We start from the raw sequence: 14951 nt of genomic DNA, 5'->3' as shown, positions 1-14951 counted from the left end.
AAATAATAATAATAAAGAAAAAATATTAAAAATTTTTGAATGCAATAAAAAAATGTCCTTCTTTTTACTTATTTTCTTTGGTATTCTATTTTGTGTAAAATCATTAAATTTATTTAGGAATTTGTTACTATAGTAGATTTTGCTGAAGAGGAAAATTTTCCAATTCAATTTTTATTATAGCTAAACAAATACTAAAAATTATTATAAATAAAATAATGTATGATTTGTGAAAAGTGTATACACTAATTTTATGGAAAAATTTGTCTGTATGAATAGAATTCATTATTTAAATGTTAATGTCTATTTAATTTTCCCACTTTTGAAAGAGATAAATGCTTTAAAATATTTTAATATAGGTTTTTATAATTATAGTAAGTATAATAAATAAGTAGTGTATTGCTAGTATTTTTTCCTAATGTGTGTTGTAATATTGTGTTGCAGATTACTCAAATATTTCTGTTTTCATTACCTTATGCTACATTACAATTCTGAATGAGAGTAAGATAATCATTTGAAAACGAAATTTTGATTAGTGTTTTGACATTCATCATTGATAAATTTAGCTCTTTTGTAAGACTAAAGACATAAGTTAACAATTAGTGTTACAATAAACTAGCTTGAAACATTTTGGAGGCTAAACATTATTTTCAATGAGGGATTTAGAGATTTTTTTGTACCTATATAAAAATTCTTAAAAAACTTTCCTACTTCATAAATTTATACTACGAAAAATTAAATTTTTCTATTTTCAAGTTTTCTAATTTTTTTTTTGTTTTCATTTAAAATTGCAATTGTAGGTTATGAAATTAATTTCATATTATATTAATAAATTATAAATAAATTACAAAATTAATATTTTTTTGTCAATTAGAATTCAAAACTTCAAAAGTAGCCGGCTTATGTAATGTGTTGTCACATACTTAAGTTAAAATAATAAATACTTAAAAAAAAATTGACGAAAGCTTTTGATTGACATTTAATTAAAAAATATAAAGTTTGTAACTGATTTTCCTCAAGTATAAGATTAAAATGACAGCAGAGTAAAACATTAGATTTGTCATAATATGTAGGTACATCAAATGACCGGTCAATAAGTTTTTCCAATCATACACACAGCTATAATTGAAATCAGTACAAGGTAGAATGTAATTAAATTGTGTTTATTAAATATGAATATAGCGTAAAAACTGTACATTCTAATTTTGACCAAATTACCTGTGATCAAATTATCGAATGGAATTTGTAACAATTTTTAATATCTCTATTTGAATTCTTATTAGCTACAAGTACAGTTTACAACATAGAAAATAGAATTTTAATTTAGGAAATAAAAAAACAAATAAATGGAACAAATTGATTTTTTTTTACCAATTTTGAAATAAAATATGTTATAAAATTTAAATTTAATTTTTGAAATATAACCAAAAATTAATGAATTTGAATGCAGTGATATTATACTTGAACAGTATAGTTTGGTTATAATGAAAACATAAATTTTTGTGAATCTAAATAATTAAATTCTTAGATCAATCAAATGTTATAAAAGTTTTCTTTATTTACAATTTTTAATTAAATCTATAAATTACATTTTAAATAATTATTTTGAGTGCCTTTTGTTTTTTAAATTTGAATTTTAAGTACCCAAATTGAATGCATATGCCATATATTTTTAAAATATATTTTTATATATCCTATGTATTTTTGAATATCCTATTTAGAGTTTTCATTTCAGATTATTATTTATATTTTGAAATTAGTTATACATAATAAAAAAAATTCAACAATAGAATTGAAAATAAGGTTATCTATATATAATTATTTGTATATAATATATGGGACGGGTTTTTAACTCATGCAAAGGGGTTAAAATTCAATATAATAAATTCTTCATTAGAAAAGAAAATATAGAAACAATTAAAGGGTTATGAATCAAAAGCTTTTGCCATTATATTATGTTGGTGTACAATATATATATATAGGTTATGTAATTATGTATGTAAATATGTGAATATATAGTTATTATGTTTTATTGTTTTTTAATGACATGACAATTAAAAGTGATTGTGAAAGGATAACAAATACATATTGGTTTTTAATTTCATTTTCTTTCTTGTGATAATTCGTATTTTATATTTTATTTATGTACATATATATATATATATATATATATATATATATATATATATTTATATAAATATATGAAAAAAGGGATATAAAACATACAATTTAAAAATAAAAAACGATATAAAATAATTGTAATGTACAATATTGATGACAATAATTTTTAATGTATAACATATAAATCTATTATATAATCAATATATGTATATAAAATTTTCACATTATAAATGTAAAATTTAAATAAAAATTAAAATAAATAGCATTTATAATCGATTAAATGCCAAATTTTTAGAAAAATATTATTTATTAATTTTATGGAAATTTTTAAATAGAATAGGCTCACTTGTTGATCGTCTTACAACAATCGTATATAGATCGTATATCAATATGGAAAAATTTTTTAATAAGCATATTCCCAACAATAAATTGTAAAAATGTGTGCTTATGTATTTTATTTGTTTGTTTGTATTTTTGTCCGTATATTCATTCGTCCGATTGATTGTCTATTCACGTTCAGTATAATCTGTTATACAAAATTGACATGAATAATTTAATTCATTTTAATAAGAATCATTTTTCAATTTCTCATACCACCGTATTACCGAAATATTGTGCCATATTTGAACCGGATTTTAGAAGTTCTTAAACATAATTTATTTAATTTGATTAATGGCAAATATTTTACATACCAAAGGCAAATTATTTTGTAATTCAATTCTAGTTAAAAATTATGATCGATTGCTGCGGTTATGGCAAGACAGTACAAGTCAATTTATGACAGTACAAGTCAATTTTGAAAAATTTTCGAAAATTATACTATCTTCTATTTTGCAACCCCATAAAAAAGTTTAATGCATTAAATTACTTTTTTGAAATAAAAATTTAGTTTCTTTCGATTTAGTATATTATAATGAATACTTTAAAAACTTTGACATGAGCAACATAAGAAAATTTTCAAACTATCGCACAATTCAAAAACTTTGATTCTACTATTCTTTCTCTAAGTAGCTTTATTCTTCAAAATATTACAGAACAATTGCTAGTGTGGAGTCTTTCTCTTAATTGCGAAATATTATAAAGTTTTTTTTTTATGTTAATTAGATCGTTTTTCCCATAGGCCCTTAAACGTTATTGATTTTTAATTCTAAAAATTTGACATTTAAATAATTATAAAAATAAAAATATAAAGTGAAGAAAACGCAGAAAAAAATTTGCTTTCTAATTTTTAGTTTGCCTATTCTTTTTGTTTTTAGTTTTGGTACAAAAAATTTGCTTATCAAATAATGATCTATTTTTCTTTAGTGATTTATATATGTATATATTAATATAAATATATGAGTACATATTAATATTTATATAAAAATAGGGAAGAGATTTTAAGTAACAGAAAGGAGAAAAAACAAAATCAAACAAGGGTAAATAAATGCACAAATAAATGTTTGATGTTATAAAGGAAACGAGATAGAAACGAAAATTAACTTTATAAAACTTTTAAAATTAAAGGAGGACATTATAAGTTTTATATAATATATATATATATATTTTTTTTTTCAAATTGTTATATAAATTAATTTAACTAAAAATAACTAAATTTTAATTAAGTGATTCAAAAATCTATATTAATCCTAAATTGTAATTAATATAATTTTGCATTTTATATTTTTTTTAATTTCTTTTTTTTTTTTGTTTGTTATTTTTGTTTGGTTTTATTTTTATTCTTTTTAAGAAAACCTACCTTAAAACCATCATAAGTCCAACTTCCAAATTTTAAAACACATGTTTGTTCATCAAATGGAAAATATTCAACATCGATTTCACATGATGATTTGTAAATTGCTGGTGGTTTCCATTCAACTAAACCTCCGGAATAAATTGTTGCTTTTGTGGCCAGTGTTACTTCAAAATTACCATCAGCACTATTTTTAAGGATTTGGGGGTAATTGTTTTTTTTTTTATGTTATGGATAGTTTTAATTTAAAAAAAATATAAATTTTTGTTTGGTTTGATTGTTTTTTTTAGTTATTTATTTTTTTTTTAAATTATTGTTGATTTTTTGTTGTTGTTTTTGTTGATTTGAATTTTTAATATTAAATTTTGTATATATAGGTATATAATGTAGATCGATGTTTTTTTGTTTAGATTTTATATATTGTAATAAAATTATATAATTTATACATAATTTGTGTGTTTCATATAGGAATGACGTATAAAATTTTGAAGATTGTTTTATTCGAAAAAAATAATAATGGTTGATATTTAAAAATTTAATAAATTTTCCCATTAATTATTTGAATAAATTTAAAAAAATAAATAAAGATATAATTAATTATTATAAATAATAAATAAATTAAAACAGAAAAGTTGAATTTGTTTTAAAAAATAAATATCAAAAATTTTGTTAAATTTCAAATTTTTTGTGAAATATGCAGTTTTTTTTTTTGTCGCATGGTGTACAAGGGATATTCATGGTTGTGGAAATGTTAATAAAATTTTGGTAGTGTCACATTAAGCTTTTTTTTTCATCTTTGAATTTTTCTTTTGTGATCTTATTTGTACGGTTAATCAGTTTTAATGATAATCTTTTTGTTTTTTCTTTAAAAAATTATAATTTTTTTGGGAAATATTTATTTATTTAAAATTCAAATCATTAAAAATATAAGCAAAAAATTAAAAACTAAAAAAATAAAAGTAATAATTTGATATTTAATTCATAAATAATCAATTGATAAATAACCAAATGAAAATGATTAATGCTACACGGTTGATTGTTGAAAATATGAAAGTAAATAAAAAATGACTTCTTAGTTTGTGAAATATCTTTAAATTTTTATGCATTACTTTCCTTACTAAAATTTAACTATTGAAAATACATTTGAATCAAAGTTTTATATTTTAAAAACATTATAATATGTATGTGTTAGTGCTCTAAATGATCTTTTGAGATCAAAAAAAATGATCATAATAATATGCTTTTGATAAGTTATGTTAGTGGTTATAACAGCGGTTCTGGTAACAGAAGGGTCTCGGGCTCAAACCTTGGTCAGGTCACTATAATAAATTAAATTAATATTATGTATTAATTTAATTTATTATAGTTTAAATTTAAAGGCTTAATATAAAAGAAATGTCCCATATGTCCATGATATTCGATATTGCATACCTTAAATATTCAAGGTAACCGCCTAGCTAACTCAATGATGTATAAGGCCAAGTGGAAGTTTCTAATACTCCCAAGTCGAGTAAAGAAAAAAAATATCACTTAATAAGAAAAATTAATTAAAGCCACAATTTGTGTCGTAAGGCCCTATACCTCCACCAAAATAATAAGATTCCAAAAATATGATGTTGCGTTTTGGGATTGTTTCGATTTTGTGTTGTTTTTTTTTAGCTTCTATTACAGGATCGAGGAGTAGGTTTTTCAAATGAAGTCGCTAGGAGATATGGTTCTCAAGATATTTGAACTTCTATAAAAAGAGCTTGTTTTCTTTATTAGAATTTAAATTTAAATTTACTTAACAAATTTATCAATGAAAATAATGAATTAAAATAGACGATTGTTTAAAGGAGAAGACGAAATATTGGTTTGTTTCAAATTAAGAATTGCTATTCAAATTTTTCCGATATTTCTTAAAAAAGCATTTCTTCAATTACTTGCGTTTAATTTAAAATTGTTCTTTGTGTTAGTTTTTCACCCTTTAGTTCTATTCATATTTATGTTCATAATAATTATATATGCTTTTGGGATAAACTAAGTTACTTTTATTTGCAACTTTGAAAAGTTTGAGTAATAATATCATTTTGCAGTTAATGTATGAAATTTTCTATATAAAACTATAATCATAAGAAAATTAATGTAAAAATTTAAATTATTTCATTAATTCTTAAGTATACGATTAATTAGCATTAAAAAAGAAAAAAAAATTTCAAAAACAATTTTAATAAAATTTTAAATAATAATTTTAATTTTATTATTAGGAAAAAATATAAAATAAATCAAAATTTTTAAAAAGGACCAAGAAAAATTAGAATATTTCTCTTTTCCTGCTAAATTATGTAATAAATTATTTCGAATAAAATAAAATTATTATATAAATGTGTAAATGAAGTAAATAATAAATGTGATATTAATTATTTAAAAATTGTATGTATATAAAATAAAAGGGGAAAAAATTAAAAATCATTTTTTTTTAACTTTAAGTTTATGTTTAAATTTTGTTTTATTGAAGTTTTATAAAGTTATTAATGTAATATAGTCTTAGGATTGCATTATTATATAATATTATTAAATAATTAAAACACAATACATTTATTAAATAAACGCTTATTATTAAATAGATATAATAATGTATAATATACACGTATATTTAAATATTTAAATAAAATAATACAAAATTCAATTTATTTATGAATATTTTGAATATTAAGTAAAAAATTAAATTTTAAAACCTTTTGACAGCGACTTTATTTTTAAATTATAAAAATTCTTTTTTTTTTTTCACAAAAAATTGCTCTTTTCTATATTTTTAAGAGATATGTAATTATATTTTTTTCCTCTCTCTTTCTCTCTCTTTTTTTCAATAATAATTGCGCTTTATATTCTATTTTTTCTATATAAATTTTTTTTTAGTATTTCTATTCTTTTCTTTTTTTAATATTAAAATATATAAATTTATAATTAAAAGAAATTTTATAGCCTTCGTAAATATGAAAAGTTTGAGAAGAAAAGTTATTTTTGAACAAAAATGAAAAAAAAAACAAAAAAATGTAATTTTATATAATAAATAATTTTTCTTACTTGTTATATAACACAATATCTGGACGCCAGATATGATCTGATGGTACATGTAACATATGAACTCCTCCATATTCCTTTGGTTCCCATCGCAATTTGTAATCGTACCAAGACTTTAATGAAAATTGAAATTTTATTTTTAAAATTTAAGAAAATATAAAAAGTAATTTATTTGTTTATATTTTTATATTTAATTTCTAAGTTGTTGCTTTTTAAATTTTTCAGAATTTATGTCTATAATTTCAAGTTAATATCGAGCTTTTCATATTCGAAATTTACAATTATGAAATTTGCTACCATTTTATAGATGTGTTGTTTATCTATCAAGCGAATGTAAAGAAAACTTTAGCTAGAACAGGAAGGAAATGAGGCATCTCCAAGGGTAATTAAACTATATAATTTTTGTAATTATATAGTTTAATTACCCTTGTTTCGGAGAGATTTTCATGAGAATTACAATTGCAAAATGTAATTTCGTTGAGACTGATGTGCTTCTAAGTGACACATATAGAATAAATGTTATTGATATAGAAATAGGCGCGTGTTATTTGACTCTCCGATTATTGTTATAAATTAATCTAAAGGAAATAATTTTATTTTTTTGTAAAATGTAGATTGACATATTATTATAACATTCTCGATATCAGATCAATCCCTATAAATATTAACATAAATAAATTACTGCTTTCTTAAAAAGATGTTTAAGCTCAATTATTAATACAGCAATAAAAATTAGTTGGTTCATATATATGACATTTATTTCTCATATAAAAATACCTGTAAACCTATTATAGAAAAATGTGCCAGTTTGTTTTGTCAACCTTTTATAAGGACAGCACAATTATTATTGCGAACAAAATTAGAATATTCTCACATTTCATATATAATGTGCGCAGAAAATTTTCTTTTTGGTTTTTTTTTGAACAATTTGATTTATTTTTAACTTTAGTTCCGAAGTTTTTAAAATTTTAGGCCCATGGAAGTTTTTTAAGAAATTCTTTATATTATTCACTCTTTGTTAACTGACAATAACATTAAAAAACTAAGCTCCGCAATAATATTAAAAAATAGGTTATTCGCAAAATTATACAATTTAAGAGCGGAGAAACGATGGATTCCAGCTTATATTTAAATTATAAGATACATTGAACTAATAAAATTCAATAATTTTATAATTTAGTACGAGTATTCTATTTCAGAAATTGGAAATACATAAATTTGGATTATATATTATGTGTTATACAATGTGTTTATATCTATTCATAAATACTTGTATACAAATATTTTCAAATTAAATTCATATGTATTTCCTTTTCTTTTATAAATTTATTATGAGAATTTTTATAACATGATTTATGTATAAATTTGTAAAAATATTCAGAAATTTCAGTAGTTTTATTCAATTTAAACTAAATTTTATTAAATATCTTGATACTCTTATGGTACGAGTATACATAAATTTTTATATATTATTTATTGATATATTTTGGTAATCATTTCCATATTAGATTTATCATAATATTTTGTTACACTTATGTACAGATTAAAATGTACTTTATAATATATAATATCAAAAAAATATAAAAATATAGAATAAAATAAATTAAAAATTAATGGGAAATGACTAAAATATTCTTTATTATATTTATTGTATATTATATAAATTAAATATCACCAAAAATTTAAATTGATTGATTTCATTTAATTTTTTATTTCATTGGAAATATCATCACATTTAGTTCAAATTAGAAATGTGAAATTTTTTCGATATTATTTATACAGAAAAAGTTAGGCAAAGAAAAAAAACGAAACAAATAATTTAACCAGTATTTTTTTATTTGACATTTTTTCTCATCTAATCTATCGAATTTGAGTTTATCTATTATTATTTATAACTTATAAGATAAATCCCACGCATTTTTATTTTTAGATTTCAAAGAAAAAAAAACTTTCTTAATAATTTAGCGTTTTTATTACTTGTAATTTACGATCTAATTTTTATTATCTAAAGTGTAAAATGTGCGTTTCTACAATTATCTATCATTTCTCTTCACTGATTTTTCCATGGTTTTTTTAAATCAAATCTACATTTACGAGCATAACACAGAAAAAATGTAAAAATACATTTTTTTACAGTTTTTTTTTGATATGTTCGATTTTGAATTTGTTGTTAATGCATTTTAAATATGCTTTAAAAAAATATATTTTTTTAGTCTCAGTCTGTTCTTTCATTTGTGCGTCCCTTTATAAAATTTCGGCATCTCTAAAATTCAAAATTTAAGATTTGAACACCTTGATTTGGTATGTATGTTTTCTTTCGTTTAATTACCTCCTAAATGTATGCAGAACACGACATTTTGTTCTAAAAGAATAATGTAGGTAGAACGTAATTTGAAAAAAATGCACTAGTTTTAGGAAAATGTGTTTGTTTACAAACCTGTGGTTTGATTCAAATTTAATTAAAATGACACTATTAAATATTGTAGGTATTTGGATGTTATTTTTAGATTTTATTTCGTAAAATTTGATAAAATTAATAATTAGAGCTTTAGATGCATGTAGGTTTTTAATTAATTAAAAATATTTATGTGTTGTAATAAAATAATTTTCTAGATTACATGATAAAATCTGAGTTTTTTAAATAGTTATGATTTTTCACTAATATTTATGATGTAATGTAAATTGTTCTAAAAATTATGCATAAAATTACTTTATGAACAATTTTAAAGGTTTAATTAAAAACGAAAATCGTGACACCAAAATTAATTTTTGAAATGTTTGATTTACTCCAAATAAGAGATTGTCTTCTCACAGGAATATTGAGCTATTTGGAAAATTATGTGAAAGATTTAGTTGGTGATTTTATATCAATCAACTAAATTTATTTATAGCGAAGAAATTTAAAGAAATTTTCTTCCAAATATTTTAACCAAAAATTTTAACCTAATGAACCCATTGTTGAATAAATTACAAATATGGAAAAATATACGTTTAAATAAAAATTTAATTTATGATAGTTAATTATTGCTTATTAGTAGACGTGTGTGTCTTGTTAAAATTATTAAATGGAAAGTGCTAAAATAGCTTATTTGGCAATTTTTAAGACTTAGTAAAATTATAATTTAATTTTTGTATTCTATTTTAAAATATTGTAAAAATTTTTGAATGAAGAGAAAATAATATAACCACAATAATGTAAAAGTAATATGAGAAAATGGTAGTAGAGAGTTCAATCATACACATTTTTCTCTTAAAAATATTTTTACTACTTTTATTTTCTAAATTCGGTTTAATTTAGGACTTTCTTTCTTCACATATAAATTGGATGGTTGTTTTTTATTTAAAATCAGTTTATTTATAGTTGTCATTTCATTAACATATATATATCACTCCTTGACATTTTTTATTTATTAATTTATTTAAAGTAGTTGTAATTAATTTATTTTTATTGAAGGAAATTACAAATTTCAAGTGATTAAAAAATAATATTAGAAATTAGAGAAAACAATAAATATGAATTTGAAATGTTTTGTTGTTATCTGTTTGGCTGTTTTTCAAGGAAATGGTAATTTACATTAATAATTTGCAATTATGCAAACGTTAAAAAGGATTAACTAAAATTTTAAAATTTTTAAGTTTTCATATTTTAAATATTAAAATAATTCGTGCGGAAATTAATATAATGATGGTGACGCTGTATGGGCATTAAATTAAAAAAAATAATTTTTTATCTTAATTTTCTATAAAAGTAAAATGTGGTTTTGCAAATAAGAAATTATAATGAATTGTTATTCGAAATAACACATATTACCCACCATGAAAAACACGTATTACCCACCAAAATATTTTTTGGAGTCAGAGTCTTAATGAGCACTTATTAGTACAGCAGGTGGCTCACCAGCACCTTGTTTATATTTGACATTTATATTTTGAACAATATTGGTGATAAGGTTGCTATACATAATGGTGGTAAATTTTGATAAATGTAGTATAAAATCGTATTACATTCTTATCACTAATTGTGATAAGAACGTAATTACAATCGCAAGTTCTTTTTTAGAACATTTTTGTTTTTAACTTAATAACTTTTAATATTTCATCAACAATGCAGTTTTAATTAAGGAAAAGAAAGGCCTGATCTAATTGTATGTGTATAACAAAAATTTCTCTAACTGAAGACTTGAATTATGTACTGTTTTCAGTAGCATAAATTATTTAAATCAAAGTATTGACTTAACATATACAATAAAGAAGAAAAATTATTAACAGTTATTCTATGTAATTTTGCATTGCTTTGTGTTTCTCTTTGATTATAATTTCGTTTTATGTCCATGTATTGCAATTCTATTACAGAATTGTTTACTACATCCAATAAAGTACTCAGTTCCTACTCTGGTTTCTTTCTCAAGATATCTTATAATAATTGTTAGCAATTAAACGAATTGCTTTAGTGACAACATTACTCCTTAAATTATTGTAATATTCTTTTTATATTCATAAATTTGTTTTTGTTTCATCCCTTTTAGGATTTAATACAATTGTTCAAGCTGCTAAAATAAATGAAGAATTTGCTGAAAAAATTAAAATTCAACGGCCAATCAAAGCTATTCTACCTGTTAATGAACATTCAAAAGCTTATATAATTCCAAAAAGTCATCTTTTACAATTAGAATTACTTAAAAATTTGTACCCAGATGCAAAATTTGCTTTAAATATAAAAAGAACTTTACTAAATAACATAACAAATGATTCTGTATTGAAATTACCATCAGTACCAGCAATTACAGTAAATGCGATCAATAATAACAATCAAAATTTAGAAGAAAATTCGAAAGATTTAAATTCACATCCTAGTACTCGATACAATGTTATAGAGAATAATAATTATGATTATGATGAAGATGAGTCTGAATATGCTCCTAAGTATTCAAGTGATAATAATCAGGAGAATGATTATGATTCGGATGATTATTATGAAAATGATGATTTAAAACAAAGTTATTTTATACAAAAAAAACCAAATAGTGCTTGTTGTAAAGAAGCTTATATTTTAAGAAAACTCTTGGAACGTATGCTGAAACGACCCAGTAACGTTGAAACAATAAAGAAGAAAAACAATAGAAAATTTAATCGTAAATCACAATATTATAATTGATATACTAAATAATAGCCGCCGAATTTTCTTGTAAAACATGTAAAGCTTTTTGTGAGAAAAAAAAGTATTTTTATCTTATCAAAAATTGAATAGATTTCTATTGAAGTAATAAATTTGAATAGGAAACAGAAAACGAAATCGTTTAAATTTCTTTAACTACTAATAATTTCAGCAACCATATGCTTTAAATGTTATTATTGAATATACAATATATTCTTAAAATATTCAGTGGTATACATGCAACTTATAATCCCAACAGGGTAGTATTACGAAAATGTGAGATAAGTGCAGAATTAAAACTGCTATTAACATTGAAATATTGATATGATAAAATGTCAATGAGATGAGAGCTCGAAATTAATTATGCGAAATGATGTTAATTCATGTCTGAAAAAGATAGGGGGTATAAACCATTGAGATTTAAAATCATTTGTGGGTAAAAAGACCACAGACAAACACATTAATAAAGAAAATCAATAAGAAATATTTGTGTTAGCTTACAAGGTTAATGCAATGTTACTGTATAGATAAAGGCACTTATATGCAAAAACAGTAAAAATTTTGTAGTACATGTGTCATGTATATTACACACTATGTAAATTTTCTTTTATATAAACATATTCATTATTTTGACATAAATACTATTGTATGATTATGTGCTAAGCATCAAAATGATTTGTTTTACAAGCTTATTAAAGTTTCTTATGCATAATTTCTAAAAGAGTTAAAACAAATGAAAGGTGAATTTTTTTTCAAATTTGGTGATGATTCTAGTGGCTTGTCTTTAAAAGAGTAGAAATAAAATATTAGAGAGCTTATATAATTGAGTTATACCATCTTCGTATACTTTGTATAAGCAACAAGGAATTGGGTTTAATTTCAAATTTTATTAAACTTGCAGTATGAGCTTATGATTAACCTTTTGTATTCCGTTGTTTGTATTCAGTATATCCTATTTGGCCGTAGCGGCGACATGGTTGTTTGCTGCCTCGGCACCCTTAACAGTTAGGTAAGCAAAATAGTCTATCCTTATCTTATAGTGTTTATGATACGTTTGTTATACTTACATTGCAATTAGAGTGAAAAGTGCTCTATTTAAGTTTATTTAATACTTTCATAACGTTATAACCCTTCGTGTAGTGAAGATGGAAGGCAAAAATTTTGACGATAGTTGTGAAATAAGTGATGTGTAAAATAAACTCGATTTTGCGTTGATTGACAACGATTTAAGTGAAATAGAATTAGAATATTATTTGGAGACAGATAGTCATGTAATAGTAGTTGGAAAAAAAAGAAGAATTGCAGTTATTGAATCTTATTTAGAGGACGAAGATACACTACCTGTAGATGGCGATGTATGGAGTAATATTGCGGGAACCGCCACTCCTTTGGAAAAAAATTAATTTTTGAACAGGAAATAAAATATACACTAATTTAGCTAATTTTTATAAAGGAGATGTGAAAACTGGTTTATATATCAAAGAGGTTTATAAAAAGAAATGCCACTAAAAATTCAGAATTCGAAAAGTTTTTAATGGAACTTCTTTGCCCAAACAGTTGAACTTATTTTAAAAATTAAAAATTATTTTGAAATAATACTTTCAACGTACTACTAATAGTTACTAGATTTTAAGTACACCATAATTCAGATGTTATTAAATATACGAAAAATTTAAGTTTTTAGATATTTACTTTTAAGTTTTCCGTTTTTTCAAACTAAATAAATCATATTTGTCTGTGTTAAAAGAAAATGATTAATCCTTTACTTTAAAAAAAAGTCTTCGTTTTTGCTTTTTAATTCCAAAATATTATCTTTTCATCTTTTGAATTTCACCAAACTCCTATTTTGCCTTTTCTTTTAAATATTATCCTTTCATCGAGGATATTTTAAATATATAAAAAGTTCCTATTTTTGCAGTCTCATTTTTTCAATTTTTAATGAAAGTAAACAAAATTTTACACTTGAAAAAAAAAATTATGTAAAAAAAAGTAAAAAAGTAGAACAAAATAAAGAGAAAAAGAACTTGTACATACACATTATATCCTTATCGATTTTTTGTCCTTTTTTTTAATAGCTTTTCCATAAGAACACAAAAATATAAACCTACCATACTATCGAAAATACTGACAACGACAACAAGAATAAAATTAATAATATGAAAAAGAGAAAAAAAAATGTCTACTGGCCAGATTTGTAATATTTGAAATTTACAAAACTTTACATACATACATATTTAATTATACACTTATACATGACATACATATTATGTATATATTAAATATATATACTGTATACATGGAAAATGTAACATTTGTAGATTATGTTGAAAGTAAATGATCTCATGTACTTTGTAATATACAGAAATACGTGTATAAAATAAGGTGTAATGTTTTTTTTTACTAAATAATTTAAGTAGACGAAAATATTTTTAAGGACTTTTCCCAAAAGTCTCTTTTCAGTTATTTTGTTAATTTTTAATGTCATTCTACGAGTATCAGGAGTCATGATGTAAATATTTTTGGTTTACAAAATTATATCTGTATATGTATGTAAACATATTTATGTAAATGTATATTAAAATTTCATTGATTAAAGAAACTTAAGAATTCTGAGTACGAGTATGAGTTTTTTTTTGCTTTTGGATAAATTTTTAATAATGTGGTTTGAAAATAACAAATTAAATACATCCGATATCTGTTGGATTTTTAAGGCAGAGAAAAAAATATCATCATATAAAATTGGACTTTTGAAAATATCAATAATTTCTGTTGAAAATATTCCAAAATGTGAACTTAAATTTGTTTCAAAAATTGATTCATAAAAACAAAATTATTTAAAAAATATTTGAGATTTGAGGATGTTTTATTGATACAAAATCGTTT

General features: G+C 21.9%; 1 protein-coding gene across 3 annotated transcripts in view; it reads right to left on the bottom strand.

Moving 5' to 3' along the window:
* The window catches only part of LOC129614461 (acetylcholine receptor subunit alpha-like), a 224514-nt gene that overhangs the window by 73493 nt on the left and 136070 nt on the right, over positions 1 to 14951 (bottom strand). For 2 of the 3 annotated variants that reach the window (XM_055529052.1, XM_055529054.1), the window contains exons 4-5: positions 6917 to 7026; positions 3857 to 4037 (exon numbers count right to left, since the gene is read on the bottom strand). In XM_055529052.1, coding sequence (XP_055385027.1) covers positions 3857 to 4037; positions 6917 to 7026 — 291 coding nt within the window. The remainder of the gene's footprint in view (positions 1 to 3856; positions 4038 to 6916; positions 7027 to 14951) is intronic. The other variant, XM_055529053.1, reaches the window with a different exon arrangement.

The sequence above is a fragment of the Condylostylus longicornis genome, unplaced genomic scaffold (assembly GCF_029603195.1).
Source record: "Condylostylus longicornis isolate FDR11 unplaced genomic scaffold, ASM2960319v2 ptg000110l, whole genome shotgun sequence".
Lineage (NCBI taxonomy): Eukaryota > Metazoa > Arthropoda > Insecta > Diptera > Dolichopodidae > Condylostylus > Condylostylus longicornis.
This window is presented reverse-complemented; position numbering and strand designations above follow the sequence as displayed.